Here is a 20,870-nt window from a genome sequence, read left to right as displayed (position 1 = left end):
CAATACTTCAAAAACAAGAGAGCAAACCAGAATATTATTGCAGGCTTTTGTTCTTGTAGCCTAAATCCCCAGTTTAGTTACTGGAATAACACAGAAGCCAGTGAAATGACACCGGGGGGCAGGGGGGAGGGAAGGATTGGAGTTTCCATGAGAAAATAATGTTGTAATGATAGTAATCGAATCCTACCAACTCCTTCTGCATGCTAGATTAATCTTGGTTGTTGAAAGCCAACTTGCACAGTTCTTGGAAATAAATGCTTAGGAGCTTATCACACTCCATATCCTATGGTATCCTGCGATTTGAAGCTTAGAGAGGAGCATTTAGAATTCTCAGCTAGAGAGCCCTTGGGGCTCAGTTAACTACAAATCCCAGAATTCTACATGATGTTGCCATGCCCATTAGAGTGGATTATAGTACTTTAACAGCTTTTCTATATTATTTATAAAACTCACCCCCCCCCCCAGGTTTACTGCTTACTGTTTATATTCTCTGTGTTGTGTGCCTTCTAAGTCATTTCCAATTTATGGCAACCTTATCGCAGGGTTTTCTTGGCAAGATTTGCTCAGAGGAGGTTTTGCCATTGCCTTCCCCAGAGGCTGAGAGCATGTGACTTGTTCAAGGTCAAGCCGTGGGTTTTATGGCTGAGAGGAGAATCGTACCCTGGTCTCCAGAGTCATACGCTCAAAAGGTTAAGCCTGCAGATGTTTCCCATGAGTATCTGAAGATGAAATACAAATTACTAAGTGTCATCTTACCAATTTGTGTAGAAGGCAAGCTTCAGCACTCAAACCACTACGCCACACTGTCTCTTAACACAGACCCAGACCCAGAAATTGAGTCTGGGCTGTTTATACAATGCCGGGACCCAAATCAGAGTTTCCACCCCATGTCCTGCATTAAATACTTACCTTTTGCTCTGGGTTTTCCAGAACCATCCTATGGAATCCTGGGATATGCAGTTTATTGTAGCACCAGAGCTCCCAGATAGAGAAGGCTAGATATCTCACAAAACTTTAAATCCCAGAATTTCATAGCCTTGAGCCATTGCAGTTAAAGTGGCGTCAAGCTGCATAAATTCTACAGTTTTGCTTAGAATCAGAAAAACTGTTTCCATTGTGGTGGTGAGGAGACCATTTAAGTTTTGTGTTTTTTGCTGAGTTGTTTCATGCATTGAAATCATCTTCACTGAAACAGCTTTGCTGTTTTATGGAATCCTGAGATTTGTAGTTTATTGTGGCATCAGAGCTCCCAGACAGAGACACTCAGCGATCAAATATCCCCCAAGTAGAGTTAGAGTAACTCCTGTTTCATATTCTCCATTCCTGAGGCTCAAAAACAAAAGTCAGTTGGATGAGAAAGAGAGCTATTAAGATGGAAGCCCATGCTTTTTTAAAATCAGTTTGGAATGTGAACATGTCCTTCCTTCCATCTTGCATCTCTCTGCCACTCCGCAGCCCTCAACTGGATTGCAAGATAAAGATCTTCGATTGTTGAGCGGAAGGGTTGTTAAAGGTCATTGGCACAGGAGCTCCATCACTAAGACTGGGATGAGATCCCATTTTGGATAAATTCACAATTTTTCCTCCTAACAAGATGATAATATCGGGGGCTTGAACGTACAGGAGTGCTGGGTTACAGATGAAAGGCTATTGTGTTCTCAGAGGCAGATTCTGTGCGCTTCTGTGCAGCGTGCAAGGCCCCTGAAGTCAAGTTGCTTGATGAAAGTGCTTCTTTCTCTTTATAGGCTTCTAAATGCAGATAAAAGTCATTTTCTTGTGAGAAGCTAAGGCAGGCTTTGAGGGCTCTTCTCTTTCCTTTTGATAGGTGGCTGAATCAAACTGTGGAATGAGAAAGGTCTAACTTTAAAGATTGTTGCTTCTGACTTATGGCAAACCTAAGGAGACCCTCTCATGGGGTTTTCTTGGCAAGATTTGTTCAGAGGAGGTTTGCCATTGCCATCCCTAAGGCTGAGAGAGTATGATTTGCTCAAGGTCACGCAGAGACCAGGCAGAGAATCAAACCCTGATTTCCAGAGTAGTAGTCAAATGGTTAGCTACTATGCCACACTGGCTCTCATAACTTTAAAGATAGAGAGATTAGATAGATAGATAGATAGATAGATAGATAGATAGATAGATAGATAGACTTTATTTTCTGAATATTGACATTATTTATTCTTTATAATTATTGTTATTTATTATTTATTTGCCACCATCAGTATTCCTGGTTCTTTACAAAGGGCTCTGCCCTAAATAGCTTACAATCTCAAATTTGAGCACAGTATTGACAGCTGTGGAAAGGAATAGTAGAATATTCCATATCACATATTACTGTTTGTTCGTTTAAATGTTTTTATCCTGCTTTTTTAAAATAACAAGATCTCAGGGATGCAAACAGATAAAACAATTTTAAACCATTCTACTTTAAAATCAATAAATAATTTGAACAAGATATTAAACACTTCCAGCAAGTCAGAAAAGCTTTAAGGGCTATAAGAGTTTTAGAAACAATTTATAAATGTTTGTCTTTATTATTTATTGTGTCACTGCGTGTATCTGCACTGTAGAAATGATGCATTTTGATGCCACTTTAAGTGCTGTAGCTCCATCCTATGGGATCTGGGGGTTTGTAATTTTGTGAGGCATCAGTACTCTTTGGCAGAGAAACATAAAGACTTTGTAAAACTACAAATCCCAGGATTATGTAGGATGGAGCTACAGCACTGAAAGTGGTGTCAAAATGCATTATTTCTACAGTGCAGATGCACCCACTATCAACAAGCTGGGTGCTTTACAAAGTTCCCTGTCATAGGAGCTTACAATCTAACATTTCAACACAGGAGATAGAGCTATGAGAGAGAAAGGTCGAACATGTCATTACCCTAGATACAGCTATATAAGCTTTGGTTGCACTCCTTATAACAACAGGTCTCAGGGACTCAGGGCTTGTGCCAATGAAAAGATTGGATTTTAAGAGCATCTCCAGAGCTTGGCAAAGTTATTTTGGGATTTTAAGAGCATCTCCAGAGCTTGGCAAAGTTATTTTTGGACTACAGTTCCCAGAACACTCTAGTCAGTTTCTGCCTTTGGAAATGCTGGCTGGAGAATTCTGGGGAATTCCAACCTTTTCCAAGCTCTGGGGATCTCATGCTGGACCCTTGTTGGATAGTCCCAACTGTGGAGCTTATCGCACGGGCCCTGGGCAATGGGCCCAGCATGGAACAGAAGGAGGTGCGAAGGGAACAGAACAGGGATGTGTATTTTACCACACGGGAGAATGCCACAAGAACGCTGCCGATGCCACTAGAAGTCCCCATTCCATTCTCCATCCGTCCCACAGAGGCCAATTTTCAAGAACTGTTCAGAACAGTTCTTGAAAATCAGCTTCTGTGGGACGGATGGGAAACAGAACAGGAACTTCCGGAGGCATCAGTGGCATTCTCCCATGCAGTCAAATGGATTATATCCCTGCTCCGTTCCCTTCCCGCCCTCTTCCCTTCCATGCTGGGCCCATTCCCCAAGGCCTGTATGATAAGCTCCTGTATTGTGTTGCATGCCTCCCCTTCCCCACCACCATTCCCTTCTCCTTTTGTATCATGTCTTTTTAGATTGTAAGCCTGAGGGCAGGGAACCATCTGAATAACTATCTGTAAGCCGGTCTGAGACCCTTTAGGGCTGAATCCCCTTCCCATCATGTATAGTGGATCACTCCATTTTGATTACTATTTTGATTACCATGTTTATTATTTAATAGACTAATTTTAATTGTACTATGTTTAATTCTTTTTAGGTGGGGATATGGGGATATTGTATAGCAATAGGAATAGCAAGTACATTTCTATATCACTTATCAGTGCACTTACGCACTCCCTAAGCTAATTGCCCCCAATTACTCATTTTAGTGACCTCAGAAGGATGCAAGCCTGAGTCAAGCTTGAGCCTTTTGCTGGTACTGAACTCGCAATCTTATGGTTTGTGAGTGAGTGGCTGCAGTACAGGCATTTAACCAATGCACCACCAGGGCTCTATATACAATGTACTGTGTATTGGACTGATTTTTAGATGTAAGCCACTTTGATTGTTTGGCAACAGAAAAGCAAGATACTGTATAAATAAGCACATGATGATGATGATGATGATGATGATGATGATGATGATAAATAAATACCATAAGTAAAGTATTTACTGGTGAGTTATACTCCCCATGGGGGGGGAGCTTTTCCAACCATGAACTGAACGCATCCATAGCCCAAGAGCCCAAAAAGGACAACTGCAGGTGTAAGGGATTTTACACAGCTGCATGACATGAACAGGATTTTGGCCATGGTGGGGTTCATAGTATGAACAAGATTTTGGTGAACTGCCCCAGACAACAGACTTTGGTCATTGCACAAGAGCAATACATTGTTAGTTATTTAAGTTGCTAAGACTGTATTTTTACTAGAAAAGTAAAGAAGCTTTGGGGAGGCTTTCTGCCTCAGGTGCCAAAATAACTTGACCAGACAAGCATTCACTTTGCTTTTTGGAGGAATGGGCAGTGAAATGTCTCCTGCCGTCCCTTCCTGGAGAGGCATGTCATTATCTATTTCAGCATGGTTTCTGGCCATTCATGCACACTACATCGCCTTTCTTCAATCTAGTGCCCTCCAGATGCTTTGGACTATGACTATCCCCAGGCAGCATGGCCAGCACAGCTGGGGAAAGGGGATGTTAGAGATGCATTTAGAGGGTAGGAGGTTGAGGGAAGTTATACTACACAGGCAGCTCCTTTCTTGACCCAACAGAGGAGAGCTGAGTGGGAGGAAAGAGGGAGAGAAAAGGTGCTCCAAGCTGCAAGACAGGTGATGAAAACTAAAAGAAATAGAAATTATGGAAGTGAGCATTTGAAATCAGGCAAAACAGAGCAAGGAAGAAATGCTACAAAGTTAGAGAATCATCAGATCCTTTTCACTTTCCCTTGTTTAAACAGCCAGTTTACAAAATGGGCTCCTGCCCCATTTAAAATCCAACGCACTCTAAACTGATGCCAATAGTTTACTTCCCAACCTTCTCTGTATTCTTGAATTTATGTTCCCTGTTCTTCAGATAAATTACCGTTTACCATTTGCCCTCTATACCACTTTGGGTTCTTATGGCATTATATAAATGGTCATGTTGTATGGTAAGCATGGTAAGAGGAGTGTATGGAAAAGACCGAAACTGCATCCACGCTGGTTTGACACCACTTTAACTGTGATGGGTCAATGCTATGGCATTCTAGGAATGGTAGTTTGTTGTGACACCAAATATATGAAAGTGGAAATTTACCAAGATAAAAATGTCTTTGGCCAATATTTATTACACAACATTGTGTTTGTCTTGCTGCTCTCTTCCATCCCACTGGTGGTGCAGTGGTTAAATGCTGGTACTGCAGCCATTCACAGCCACAAGGTTGTAAGTTTGATCCCAGGCATGGCTCCAGGGTCCACTCAGCCTTGCATCAAACCACTTAGGGAGAGCTTAAGTGCACTGATAGGCGGTATAGAAATGTACTTGCAATTGCTATTGCTATTACTGTAGCGCACCTTTTCATTGATGGGCAAAACCCATCAATAAGCTTTCAGTCTTGCTGCTGTCCCTTACTACCTTCATGCGATAGGTCCCTTCTGCTGCAGTTCCACCTCTCAGACAGTCACATAGTGTGTGTAGTCATGATTCTGCTCCTCTTCTCATTATTGTTAGTCATTGCAATACTGGAAGAGAACATTTCATTATATTACTTGATGCTCTGTTTGTTGCTTTCCTTTAGTTATTGAAAAAGATAATCAATTTAGGACTGATTAGGAAATGGCATAAAACATTTTAAAATTTCTTTTGAAATGCCTATTAAAATGACTTATGATGCTCTTTAAGAAACGTTTTTTTAAAAATATATATAGAAAATTTTACTCTTTGGACTAATAGAGTGGTCTTGATCCTAATTGTTACCTTTGAAATGTGCTTTTGTCAAACCCTTGCTTCCCTAAAAAGTAACTAGTTAAAAAATCCCAGAATTCCATAGCATTGATCCATGGCAGTTAAAGTGGTTTCCAACTGCTTTATTTCTGCAGTGTGGCAGCAGTCTTAAATGCACTGCTAAATTTTTCCTTTCCTCTCTCTTTTCATTTTTAAGGTGAAAGTAAGTATATGACCCCAGAAACCGCTCTGTCATTCCTCACAAGCAATCTGTCTTTGGACAAAGAGGTTGGTGGGATCACCCTGATCATGCCTTAAAATAAAGAGATGCTTATGGCTAACATTTAAGCAGGAAATGAAGAGGCTGTTCTTCCACAGGGCCTGCTTTTCAATGGCAGTATTTAATCTGGAGGTAGTATGAAGCCAGTAAGATTAATAGCCATATCCTGCTAGTGAAGAATATGTGCTGGTCTATGTAAACCTTGAGGTCCACCCCTTGTCTCCAGTTTTCTGATTTTGTTGATATGGGTGAACTCTTCAGACGTGCTTCACATTACACTCACAAAGAGATGAAGGAGCAATCGAAACCATATTTCTTTGGTGAAAAGAAACCTTTTATGTGGAAATGAAACAGGACAAGGCTGACACAGGTCATTGCTAGGAGTAGCCAATTTTATTTCAGAGGTTAAGTTATGGGGAACAGTGCAACTGTGAACAGAGCTAAGAAGCTATGGAATAAATGCCCTTTACATAATCCATGGCACTCCCTTTGTTTTTCCTGAGAGTCAACAAAACCCCTATTGCATATGAGTAGGAGCAAGAAACAGAACCTGGGGATATTACTTTGGAGTCCTGGTGGCACAGTGGTTAAATGCCTGTACTGCAACCACTCACTCACAAACCACAAATTGTGAGTTCAATACCGGCCAGGGGCTCTGGGTCGACTCAGCCTGGCATCCTTCCATAGGTCACTAAAATGAGTACCCAGCTTGTTGGGGGGCAATTAGATTACACTTTGTAAACCACTTAGTACATCAGTAAGCAGTACAGAAATGTACTTGCTATATACTTTTCTCCCCAAATCCCCAGCTAACATAGTCAGTGGCCAACAACCCATGCCCAATGCATCTGAGGAAGTAGGCTCAAGTTTATGAAAGCTCATGCTACCAACTTTGATCTTTCAGTTAGTTCCAAAGGTGCTGCAAAATCCCTTTGAATACTGATTTTCCAGATTAACATGGCTATGTCTTTAAATTCTCATCCAAAAAGTAACATTTCTAAATTCTGGAAAGAGACACATGAAGCAATGGGAATTTTTGAACTAATGTTCTTAGCTACACTGGGGGAGGTGAAAGGGAGAGGCACAACTGGGGAGGGACATATTTAACTGTCCTATCTTAGGGCCCATACAGACAAGGCAAAATAAAGCTGCTTCGGATCACTTTGGTGTTATGCTGTTTAAATGATGCATGTGTTCTAAGAGTCTGGAAGCTGTGCCAAAGCCACGCTCCAGTCGTTAGGATTGGAGCATGGCTGTGGTGCGACTTCCAGACTCTTAGGGTACATGCATCATTTAAACAGCATACCTCCAAAGTGACCCGAAGCAGCTTTATTTTGACCTGTCTGAATGAGGCCTCACCTATGTCACTCTACTATATACTGGGTCACTCCAAATCATGCTCCTCTCCACATTGTACAATTAAATTACTTACAGATAATTGGAAAACAACACTCAGTGGCTGGAATTCTGTTGATGCCTTACAATCGTATGTTTCCCTGCAGAAGCTGATAGATATTTGATTCTGACATATTTCTGTTCAAGGTTGTCCATGCATAGTTGTCCATGCAGCACTTTGCTTGTGGTTGTGCATCATGAATACACATTTCATGTTTTTAGATAGTGTTTTAAAATCAGCTAAATAACTTGAAGTGTAAGCTGTAAAAATGTTCTTGCAGAACTTCATGTTTTGTGTACAAAAACATTTTGTTGGCATAGACGACTTCAACACATCTGAACAAAAAGGACACAACAACACTGGATTACTTTACAGGGCTTGAAAAACCCATGGTGCCTCATCCATTGCTCTGCTTCCTGTAATATAAATATAATAATGATGAATTTTAACTGCATAAATTGGTAGTGCAGTTTTTGGGGAAAAAATCATACAATTTTCATCTAGACTTTTAAATAAGGCAGAAAGAACATGAACTCCTTTCCCTGATGCTCCGATTTTAGGAGGACAGATGGTAGGCACATAATTGCCCAGTAAACTCTTGAATTTTGGATTTTTGGATTTGGAATTTTAGGGGTTAACTGAGAAAGACCAAACAAGTGACTTTAAAATGAACCCAAAAAATTCCTTCTCCAGAGAGGGGTTTCATCAGTCATGGATATTTGGTATTTAAGTTACTGTCTTAAAATCACTGGAACATTGTGTACAATCAATTTTTTTCTCCAGATGGGTTGGCCCTTCATTCTGTGAAGACAACATTTAAAGCCTGTTTTGTTTTCCATTTTCAGTATTCTGGTGAAGTCCCAGAAAACCGAGTGGAAGTAGTGGTTGCCAATTTGACGGTGATGGACCGAGACCAGCCTCATTCACCCAACTGGAATGCTGTTTACCGGATTATCAGTGGAGACCCTTCTGGTCATTTCACCATCAGAACTGATCCTGTTACTAATGAAGGCTTGGTAACTGTTGTGAGGGTATGTACTTCTACCAATGTTCATTTCATTTGGGCACTGTCAGAGGTGTCTTCTGGGGAGAGATGGGTCTGGAGGAATCTCATTCAAGATCTTGAGCTTAAGGCTACATCTACACTGCAGAAGTAAAGTAGTTTGGCACTACTTTAACTGCCATAGCTCAATAATATGGAATTATGGAATCTGTCATTTTGTGAGATATTTAGCCTTCTCTGTCAGAGAGCTCTGGTGCCACAACAAACTACAAATCCCTAGATTCTACAGCACTGAGCTATAGCAGTTAAAGTGGTGTTAAACTGCATTAGTTCTGCAGTTTGGTAGTAACCTAAGAGTGTTGTTTCTACACAACAAGACCATTGGGTGTAACATCACACCTGCATCAGTCATTTATCCTCCTTTTTTCTTCTCTCCCTCTCTCTCTTTTTCTTTCTCTCTCTCTTTGAAAACTGCACCTGTACAATGTGTGATATGGATGCTTCCACTTGAATGAGTGTCTCTCTCATTTTGTTTTAGAATAGGAACATTTCTGGGTTTCAAAATACTTGATCCAGACTCCACTCATCAGAGTCACACCATTTTACCATTTCACCTATTCTGACTCATCAATAAGGATGTAAATCTTATTTTATTTTATTTTCATTAACAAGAATGGTGGATTTCAAAGGTTTTGTCTCTGCTAAGGGAGATTACAAGAGGTTTCTTACAATTTACAATTATATTTTTCACATTTCAGGATGTTTTTTTCCCAAACAAAATCTGTTTGCACAAAAAAAAACCCACATTTTTGTATGTCGAAAGAGTGTCTTTTGTGCAGAAGACAGCTCTCTGAACAATTTTAGGACTTTCTGACACAAGTTTTTGCTACAAAGGATTTTCTGTCAGAAAATCCCAAAATGAAGAGGGGGGTGGGGAAATCACATAACCTTTTCCCTCAGTAGTGTGTCTTGATGTGTCTCAGAAGAATATTTGAAAATTGCAAAATGTGCAAGTACTGTTTCCATCTGCCTTACCAAGGATTTTAAATCATCACTTTCCGTATCATTATCCTACGGTATATTTTGACTTGAAAAGTCATCCTTTAGGATAGTAAGACTGAGGATGGCAATGTAATTCAAGAGTCACTGAAGTTGGTTTTATGTTTAACATCCACCTTTCTTATTACAATATAAGATGAGACAGAAGCATAGAATCATAGAATCCATTGCTGACTTAAGAAAATGATTCTTTATTTAAAGAAGGTGCTAATTAAAATGACACAAAACTTTAAATTATTAATAATTTTTATCTTTATCCATGGATTCCACCCTCCACACCTTGATTTTTTTTAAAAAAAAGTATAAATTCCAAAAAGCAAACCTTGATTTTGCTATTTAATACAAGTGACACCACTTTACTACACCACTGTATTTCATGGGACTTGAGCATCCATGGATTTGGGAATCCACAGGGACCAAGCCCCAGCAATACCATTGACTTTGGGAACGAATGTAGAAGTACAGGATGTTGATGAGGAAATTACTGATACCCCAGTCATTTCTTGGAAAACTCACTGTGAAATCAGGTAGCCTCCACTGGTGAAAAATGGTTGGCTTTGATCCATAGCCCAGATCTCCAGACAGGGGAGCAATTGTCCCTTGTCAGAGTCTTTCTGTCAACTGGGAATCACTCTGTTACATAAGGTTTTAGATGAGATAAAATTAACTGTCATTGATGTACAAGGGCTCAACCTTTTGAAGTCAGTTCAAGAGCAGATAGAACTCTTCTTAAGTCTTATTTCCATACTGTTCACAGCTGAACAAGAAGAGCCGTGCTGGATCCAAACCAAAGACCTGTGGGTGCATCTTTACTATAGAAATAAAGCAATAATAATAATATAGAAATAAAGAAATAATTGCCCAGTAAACTCTTGAATTTTGGATTATTATTATTTTATTTTAATAGTGGTAATCTCTAAGATTTCCACTATTCGCTCTGAGATAGTCCCTCCCGATTCTTCTTCTGCTCATAATCTTCTATTGCCCTCACCTAACAAATTTTCTGCATTTCTCCTGCTTCTTTGGATGAACTCTCTACACTTCTGAACTCTTGCAAACCTGCAACTTGTTCTCTTGACCCAATTCCTACTCGTCTTCTAATCTCTATAGCTCCTTCTTTTCTGCCCTCGCTTCTCCATATCTTCAATCTCTCTCTCTCTACAGGCTCCTTCCCATCGGACTTCAAACATGCTCTCATTTCCCCAATTCTGAAAAAACCTTCTCTTGACCCCTCCTCTCTGTCTAGCTATCGTCCGATTTCTCTTCTCCCCTTTCTTTCTAAGGTTTTGGAACGAGTTGTTTATTCGCGCTGTCTTGAGTTTCTTGAAGCCAACTCCATCCTCAATCCCTTTCAGACTGGTTTCCGCCCAAGGCATTCTATAGAAACAGCTCTCACTAAGATCTCCAATGACCTTTTACTGGCCAAGGCTAATGGCCTTTACTCTGTTCTCATCCTTCTTGATTTGTTTGCAGCCTTTGACACTGTTGATCACTTTCTCCTAATTGACATACTCTCTGACCTTGGGTTCTCAGACTCTGTTCTTGACTGGTTTAGATCTTACTTGTCTGGCAGATCTTTTGCAGTAGTTGCAGGGGGTCAGACTTCTTCTCCTGTTCCCTTATCTGTCGGAGTTCCCCAGGGCTCTGTTCTGGGTCCCCTTCTGTTTTCTCTCTACACACTGTCCTTAGGAAAACTCATCAGCTCTTTTGGTTTTTCCTACCACCTGTATGCCGATGACACCCAGTTGTATCTTTCCACCCCTGACCTTTCTCCAAGGCTTGAACAGCAAGTCTCGTCTTGCCTCACAGCTGTCTCGCAGTGGATGCGCCATTGGCATTTGAAGCTCAACATGTCCAAGACAGAGCTTCTTGTCTTTCCTCCTAAGCCCACCCTTCAACACTCCTTTTCTGTCTCTGTGGACAACATTTCTATTCAACCAGTCCAGCAAGCCCGCAGTCTGGGTTTTATCTTTGATTCTTCTCTGTCGTGTATCCCTCAGATCCAGACCACAGCCAAGGCTTGTAGATTCTTTTTGTACAATATTGCCAAAATCCGACCATATCTCTCCCCCTCTACTGCCAAGATCCTGGTCCATGCCCTAGTGATCTCATGACTTGATTACTGTAACGTCCTCCTGGCTGGGCTTCCTCTTTCTCACCTCCGTCCTTTAATCTCTGTTCAGCATTCAGCTGCACGCATTATCACTTCCACCCACTGCTGTGATCATATCTCTCCTGTGTTGGCATCCCTTCACTGGCTCCCCCTCCCTTTCCGTATTCAGTATAAGCTCCTGCTGTCGACGTTTAAAGCCCTCCATGGTCTGGCCCCTCCTTACTTATCAGACCTTCTTTCTCCTCACCTTCCCACCTGGGCCCTCTGTTCTGGTAGTCAAGGTCTGCTGTCCCAGCCCAGGATTTCCTTCGCCCCTTTTCACTTGCTGCCCCTCACTCCTGGAACCTTCTTCCCCCACAAGCAAGAGCCATCACTTCTTTAACCAGCTTCAAAACGGAGTTGAAAACCATCCTGTTCAGAGTAGCCTTCCCAGGCATTGCATAATTTTCGCTTGCTATTTGGTTTTCTTTTGTTGTCTGTTTATCAAACTATTTCCTGTATTGCTATGTACTGTATATGCATTATCCTACTTGAGAGTATGTATTTTCCCTGGAAAATGATTAACCATCCATTATGAAGCCAAACCCTCCCTCCAGTCCATCTGCCTTGGTCCAGGCCTTGGAGGTAGAGAAGAACTGCTGGACCTCTTACCCTTTCCCTCCACCGCTCCCTTCTCCTTCTGTGTCATGTCTTTTTAGATTGTAAGCCCGAGGGCAGGGAACCATCTAATTAAAAAGATTGTATCTACAGCACTGTGTAAATTTACAGCGCTTCATAAATAAAGGTTAATAATAATAAATAATAACAGTTTAACATTGCTTTGAGTCCATCTTACAGACTCTTGGAATCTGTAGTTTTGCGAGGTACCAGCACTCTTTGGCAGGGAAGGCTAAAGGCCCAGGATCCTATAGGTTGGAGTTACAGCACTTAAGGTAGTATCAAGCTGTGTTATTTCAACAGTGTAGATGCACGTTGTGAAATGCCCACAAATAAGACATTACAATAGCTCCCTCCTGCTCATGTTCTTTTGGAAGTGGCAGTTTCCTCTTGAAGGAAAAATGTGAGGAGCCACCTAATATAACCAGCAGAAAACAGGGGACATGTTCTCAATGAATGAATAATTTATTTATAAAAACCTCAATGAGTTTATTATTATTATTATTATTATTATTATTTGTAATATTAAAATGCTTCAATTCAAATGCTTGTGCTCATTTCCCTTTCATTTCCTCTTGCTCCTGGAATAGCACCTTAAGAGGCTTATTATTATTATCATTATTATTATTATTATTATTAGTGAATGCTACAATGTGAATGTTACAAATATTTACCTTTCAATTTGTCAAATTGATACAAGAGTGAATGCTTTTGCTACACACAATGCACACACACACACACACCTGGAGGTTTTTAAATTTGACAGAATATGAGCACTCTGCTGTTAGGATTTTTTTTTTAAAAAAAGGAGAGGGGAAAGCACCCATTCCATTGGCCAATTGCTGTAGGAAACGTCACCTTTGACTAAAGTGGAAGAGAATTTGATTGAGAGCAAAGGAGACTTCTTTTAAACTTGTACCGCAAATGTGAACTGTCCACAAAGAGCTGCAAGGGCATTCAGGGGTAAATAACCCTGATTAAGGTAAATGATAGTGGGCACTTGCTTCCGGACAGATTCGGGAGGGGGACCTGATTCTGCCCAGTTCCATCCAGCGCAAATAGGTGAATGTGAATGGGACCGATGTTCAACAAAGACCTTGGATCTCATTAATTCAGTCTAAAGACACATACAAAGATACGTGTGTGTGTGTGTGTGTGTGTGTATTTGTCCACTTTTAAATTTTTAAACTCTGTTTATATTGTATCATTCTTTAATATATTTGTAGCTTATTTAAATTACATTGACCTGTTTCATTGTTGTTTGTAAGGGCAAGATATAACTATTTTCAAGCCTGAACTCTCCATAGAAACCAAAATGACTAAACTGAAACTGTTATACTTTGACTACATCATGATAGAGCCCTGGTGGCACAGTGGCTAAATGTCAGTACTGCAGCCAAAATGTTGTGAGTGCAATCCTGCAGATCTCCAGGTTGACTCAGCCTTCCATCCTTCTGTTGGTTGGTAAAATGAGTACGCAGTTTGTTGGGGGCAATTGGCTAACACATTGTAAACTACTTAGAGAGTGCTTAGCCCTTTAAAGCAGTATAGAAATGTAAGTGTTATTGCTATGAAAAGGCATGACTCACTAGAAAAGACACCCTAGCATGTACTAGCGGTGGCATAATGGCAGCGCCCTGTGTACACGGGTGCCACCATTATGATGTAATGGATGCATAGCGTCCGCACGTCATGTTGCGCCATTTACGTCATGAGTGCAAACTTGGACATAACTGGCGTGGCAGAAAAAGAACCCGCTTTTTGCAGGTTCTTTTTCCTCCACAGAGAAGCCGCACAGTTTGGCGGCTGCAGCTTCCTTGCGGAGGAAAAAACGCCGACGCCGCCCCCACTCCACACCTTCAAGCAGGTATGTACCAGGCCATAGCCTGCAGCACCTGGTATTGGTTGATGTTCTTCTATCTATGTACTGACCAGGGCTGACAACTGCTTAACTTCCAAGATCAGATGACATGATGTCAGTGAACAACAATAATAGTATATAAATATAGATTATATAGGCACTGGATGAAAAAGTCTATCAAATTCTAATGTCTGCATGCACATAACAAGTTAAAAACTACAGTACCTTACCATTTTAAACAGAAATGATGAGTGAATGATTTTTAAAACAATAATATATATATACCTCCAGGATGAGGGTGGTGATGTTTTACTAACCTCAACAACAAAAGCATTTCACTTATTTTTCTGCATCAACAGCTGAAAAACACAGAAATTTCACCCTATCATAAACAATTCCCTTTCAAAGCCCAGCCATTTACTCGTCTTGCAAAACCTAAAGTGTCATGAGAGCAGTTTTAAGGCAACATCAAAGACAAGAAGGGGGGCACTGGGAAGGGAAAGGATTTACATGCTCATCCCTCTGACACAAGGACTTCTGGATAATGAGCCAGGACTCATTCAGTTTTTCTTCCAAAAAGCAAGGCAGATTTTTTTTCCTTCCGAGATGCAAACTCACACCCGGCTTGAGTTCCAAATGTTGGTTGACTTGTGGCAGTAACAGTATGAAGGAGCTGATGGAAAATCCAGTTGTGGCACTTTAAATTCAGAGCCTGAAATAAAATTGAATGAGTCCAAATATCTTTGCTTCATCTGTCTGCATGCCCCAGATTTCTCAATCTCTCATTGAGCCAGAAAAGTGAGCAATGTGGTTTTCACTGGGTGCAGCCTCCCTCCCTAGCCAGCATGGTCAATGGACATTCAACCTCCCTGGCTCTGGCTGAGGATTCCCGTTCCTACAAAAGCAACATGCACTTGGTTCAATGGGCAGTCTTGAGAATGTGATGATGTAGATCAAGGTATACCTCTTGGGGGGGGGGGGACAAAAAAGCTTCAGGAAAAAATGGGGATGGGGGTATCTAATTTTTCAAGGTTTTTTCCAGGCCTTCCAATCTCTAGATGGGAACCATGTTGGTTACCCTATATACTAAGGTATGGAAATTGTGTGGCCATCCAGAAGTTGCTGAGCTGCAGCAACTTTTCAAATTTTGTTATATATTATGTATTATTATTATATAAGTATATATTATTCTTTTTAAATATTCTTTTAAAATTAAAAATATCACATCTTGCCAAATTTTCAGTTTAACCACTTGAAACTATGTACATGTAAATTTAGGATGTGCCTATGATATTGTAATTTAAAGCTAACATTACTGAGGATGCTGTATGGTGTGGTACAAAAGGAAGGCAATGGGGGGGGGGGAGGTGAAACTATGAGTTACTGCACTCGGTGATGCCAACCCTAGTGATACTGCTGCCCCAAGGTCTTTCCTTCCCAGAGCCTTGTAGTCCCTCGTAATAAGTTGAAGGCTGTATCTTCCTATATCATTTGTTTCAACGAGGATCAGAAAGAAGGAATAATGGTCAGAGTGCTTGATGAGTCTTGTCAGCCTCTCTGTGACATTCTGGATCTTTTTCCCTGAGAGACAGCATACCTTACAAGATATCTTATCAGGCCTGCACACCACTGCTTCTATTTCTCGCAGCAGAGAATCACCTACCAACACCAAATGTCTCTTCTTCCTCTTGGAATGAAAAGTAGGCCTTCTGTCTGTAGAACACTCCAAGGTCACCTTCATAACTTCAGAGGTATGAGACTCTCGTCCCTGTTCCTCATAATCACCAAATGAGGGGGTTGCTTGGATTCATTTTTGTAGCCACAAGCTTCTTGATAGTTCTAATTTTGTGTGTCACATTCCTCCAACTATCTTCCTTCTTTGTTTTGGAACTGTTACCATCACAAGAAGGTATGGGGGGTGCGAACCACATCTGTTGACAACTCAAAGGGAGGTGGAGAGATTGCTTCAGAGACACCCCTGGGCACCCCTCTCTGCCAACCAGGTCCCTCTTTTGTTCATCCACTGAGGCTGCTGTTGAGAGTGGGGTGCTGCTGCCACCCAGCAGCTTCTTCTGGGTCAGTTGGGCTGCTTTCCAGGTCCAGTGGTTCTTTTGCATGGGTGGCAAAGTGAGTCTCCTCCCTTTCTCACTTGGCCAGCAACTTCACCAGACTTGGAAAAGTCTATTGAAGGGGGGGATTAAAAAATTGTCCACACCAGGTATTATTTTTTTAACAACAACATCTTAAATTTTACAACATCTTAAAGGAGCAATGTTCCCATCAGTCCCCTCCAAAATAATTTGTTATGGTGAAATTATACAAAAACAGAACATAAGCACTAGAAGTACTACACAAATGTACAATTTGACATTATTGTTCTTGGTGTTTACGTAAGTTAAATTCACTGCCTCTGCCATTCATTATGCAGGTCTGAGAATCCACAGGACCTTTACACTGTCTGCCATTGATTCCCGTTCTAGAGGCTCCAGCATTTCTTGCCTTGATAGCAGGCATTATTCTTGTTCTTTTCCATTGACATGTGGCTTCCTTGATACATGGCCTTTGCCCACATAGCATTAATGCCTTTAAAAAGGGTTGGGGGATGACCTAATTTATTATAATGTTCATTCAGAGTCTTTGTAGAAGACCAGGGTGAGAGTAGGGATGTGACGTCTCCCACATAATTCCTGAATGTGAACAGGGCATTACAAAGAATTTGACTCTGAGAACCCTTCAGTAGTTCTCTTGATTCCTCACTAAAACATGTTCTATTGTACTTTTAACCAGCTTTCAGCATAAGCATCTCTGCCAGCCGAACTTGTGTGCCGAAAGGCACGCATGATGTACAATTTCAATTTTGTCTTTCATCTCTACAAAAGCTATTTCCTTGGTGGCACAAGATGCTTATCTCTCTCGCATGCCTTGTAAACAGGACAAGGAGGGGAGGGGAATCTTGCTTCCTGTACAGTAAGTCGCAAGCAGAATCTCTGAACACAGCAAAAGATACCCTGTGGCAGCTGGCTCTCTAAAATGTTATTATGAACCCTGCATGGATTATAGAAATGAATCTGAAATAGAGACACTCTCCTTTGCTGTATGCCTGACTCCTAATGGAACAACAAGGGGATAGCTCGTTCCTTACAGTGAAAGATTGCCTTAGAACAAAAAGATATATTGTTCATTATTATTGTTATTATTTTTAAAAAGAAACCTGAAACAGGGCCTGATTTATCTGCATTACATGCTCCGTTTCAGAGGTTGTAGCAATCTTCTCAAAAATCCAGAGGCACTGAGAAGAATCTAAAATTCCACAATATGCACAATGAAATAATATTATTTTTTAAAAAACAAATGGGAAACACATCTGTACCAAAATAGGACAACATTTGTAATCAACTTGTAAGAAAAGAGCCAATGAGAAGTTTTAATTACTGAGAACTGTTCTACACATGAAGACAGAGTAGCATAGTAAAAGACTCAGCTAGTAAGACTCTGAATGATTATTGTTTCAAATTCTTCCCAATCAAATGCTCTCCACACAAAACCAAATGAATACGTAAGTACTTATTAATGACTAGCATAGCACCATGAAGTGCTATTTTGTGGCATACTAACAGTGACATATATCAGAGAGCTTTAATTAAAAAAAAAAAAAACCACACCCTTACCAATCCCATAACCAATTTCCTCTGTAATGCTTTCCACTTATGTTATAGTGGAGCTGAGGTTTACAGAAGCAGGAGAGAAATGGAAGGGATCTGGGGGCCAGTTTCCAGCCCGGGATCATCCATGGGGCCAACAGAGTGTCAAAAAATGGTAGGGAAAATTGAAATAGTCCCAAATCTGATTCTGGTTTTGAAAAACTGGTATTTTTGATGTAAAACAAAATGCAGGAGGGAGACAAACACCTATTTAGAAGGTGAATTGCCACCTCTGGTGGTTTCATGGCCCAGATAAAGGATATTCTGGGGATTCTGGAAATGGAGGGCTGCAAAAACACTGTTAGGGCCACAAATAGCTCCAGGGCTACATTTTTACTAACTCTGGTTCACAAGGCTGAACATTTTCATTATTGGGATTTATGGATTAGCAGAGATAATAAAATCATCTTTCTCTTTCACACACACACGGACAGAGTGCAGGGGTATAACTATGTGTGTGGAAGGTAAAATGAGGCCATCCCTCCCCATAGGAATTCTACCTCCCAATGAAATTTTCCTTCACTCTCCCAATTTCTAGCATTGCAGAGATTGAGATGCCAACATTTATTATTGTATTTGCTGTGCTTTTATTTCCTTGGTACCTTTGTCTGACCCTTTTCTTTGGATTTGTAAACTGTATTTCCAAATGTTTCACACCATCCAACTGTCCTGATTTGAAAGTTGCCCTCTATCATCCCACATTTCTGCTGCTTTTAAAACGTCCCAGTTTCTCTGTCCTCCTCCCACTTTCTCCCTTTGTTTACTTCAACTACTTCAAACTGGGTTCAAAGTACAAGCATATTTTTCTCTCAGTTAATTCAGCAGTGAGGAGAGGAGAGGAGTTTTGCCCTTCCCAGTAGACTCAAGCAAAAACAAATTACTGCAGCCTTTCAAGTTTGTGCATTCCTCCTATTTTATAACTTTGCCCTTTTGATCACACTCTGGTTGTTTGGCCATATGGGCCCCACATTTCGTCTGTAAAATGTTGGCCAGTATGGGGCTGGACAGACCGCCCCTAAGAAGCAGCTCTGTGTCACCCCTGGAAATGCTGGGTTGGGGACACAGCAACCACACACCACACCTCCAACCCAGCAGGTGTGCAGTGCAAAAAGAAGCTACAGAAAGTGGTGCCATAGCTGCCACCACCATGGCTTTACCATAGCACTTTGGTGCAGTGTGCCTACATACGGCACCAAAGAAATGATGTGACACTGTCCACCTTGTGGTTGGTCAGGTGGCGTGACTCCAGCATGACGCCAGCATGGGGTCGGGCAGCAGGGGGTCACCATGCCCCCACTCTGCCCTCATGCTGGCATATTTTGCTGGTCTGTTGAAGGCCTGAGATTCTCAACTTTTAATTTACTGCAGTGCTATAAAATTGGGGGATGAAGGAAAATTTCATGGAGGGGGAGAATTCCTATTTGAGTAGTTAATGACCTCATTTCCCCCCTCTGTCTCCACACCATTGTCACACCCAGACTGCTCTGTTTCTTTGAGTTTAGCTGCAGTTCTAACAGAGGTGTGGGTGACATGAATTTTCCCAGGAGCAGTGTATTGTTGTGAGCAAACCTTACAGCTCACCAAAGCATTTTGAAATTGCAATATGCAGAGGGAAAGAATGAGAGAGAGAGAGAGAGAGAGAGAGAGAGCATATAAAGACCTTATTCACGTTGTTGGTTCTATGTGTGATCCACAAGCAAGTAGTCCACATGTACTAGCCCCCCTGGCCCCATGTATGTCCAGTGGTCCCTTGGTATCAGCTGGGGTTTGGTTCCAGGACCCTCTTTGGATACCAACAAGGTGGATGCTCAAGTCCTGTTATATATAATGTTGTAGTAAAATGGTGCACTTTATTTTAACTTTTTTTAAAAAAAAAAAAGCAAAATCATGTTTGCTTTCTGGATTTATTTATTTATTTATTTATTTTTATTTTTATTTTATTTGCAGGGGGGCATATTTTCAAGCCATGGGTGGTTGAATTCATGGATGCAGAATCCATGGCTAAGGAGGGCTGACTTTACTCCACTTGTGCTAGCCCTCTGGCCTTGAAGTTTACTCTCTTGAGTAATAGCTAACTATAGGTCCAAAACACACTGCAGAAATAATCCAGTTGAAGACCACTTTAACTGCCTCGGCTCAATGCTAGGAAATTTGGAGAAGTGTAGTTTTGTGAGACATTTAGCCTTCTCTGTCAAAGAGCCCTGGTGCCACAATCAACTACAATTCCCAGGATTCCCTATCACTGAGTCAGGGTATTAAAGCAGTCTCAAACTGGATTATTTCTGCAGTGTGTTTTGGAACTATAGGAGATTATCAGATGGAGGGGGGCGAAAACTAGGAGTAAAAGGCATGCTCCCGGCAAAGTCTCACGATCGTGATGAAAATTTTAGACCATTGCGCTTATCCAGGGCTTAACCCACGAAGATCCAGGAATGTTCCAGCAACAAGCCATTCAAGGGGGAAAGTAGCATTCCTGGATCTTCATGGGTTAAGTCCTGGATAAGCATGATGTCATCTGAAAATCTTCAGCGCGATCGCACAACTTTGCCAGGAGTATGCCTTTTTCTTCCCCAGTTTTCCCCCATTTGATAATCTCCAGTGTTATAGTTAATGCTCTCTAGTGGGGAATTCTAAGAGCTATTTCACCAAACAAGAATTCTCAAGATTTGACAGGATAGAGCTATAGTTCCATAGATATACCCATGATTATTTTCTCCCATGGGGCTTTTCAGTTCTGCTTTGTTGAATCTGAACAAGATTTGTTGTTCTTCTTGCAACTCCTGTTGAAAAAATGATAATGAAGATGGAGGTAGGGGAGGGGGATGTCACAGCAGCAACAACAAAAAATTCCCACCATGTTTTTCAG

General features: G+C 41.1%; 1 protein-coding gene across 1 annotated transcript in view; it reads left to right on the top strand.

Annotated features, from left to right (window-relative positions):
• CDH4 (cadherin 4) overlaps window positions 1-20,870 on the top strand; it is a 587,236-nt gene that overhangs the window by 513,244 nt on the left and 53,122 nt on the right. Inside the window, exon 8 of the mRNA XM_089513685.1 lies at window positions 8,456-8,641. Within this exon, the coding sequence (XP_089369811.1) occupies window positions 8,456-8,641 (186 nt within the window). The remainder of the gene's footprint in view (window positions 1-8,455; window positions 8,642-20,870) is intronic.

The sequence above is a fragment of the Sceloporus occidentalis genome, unplaced genomic scaffold (assembly GCF_023333645.1).
Source record: "Sceloporus occidentalis isolate IW3139 unplaced genomic scaffold, rSceOcc1.0.p SCAF_3, whole genome shotgun sequence".
Taxonomy (NCBI): domain Eukaryota; kingdom Metazoa; phylum Chordata; class Lepidosauria; order Squamata; family Phrynosomatidae; genus Sceloporus; species Sceloporus occidentalis.
This window is presented reverse-complemented; position numbering and strand designations above follow the sequence as displayed.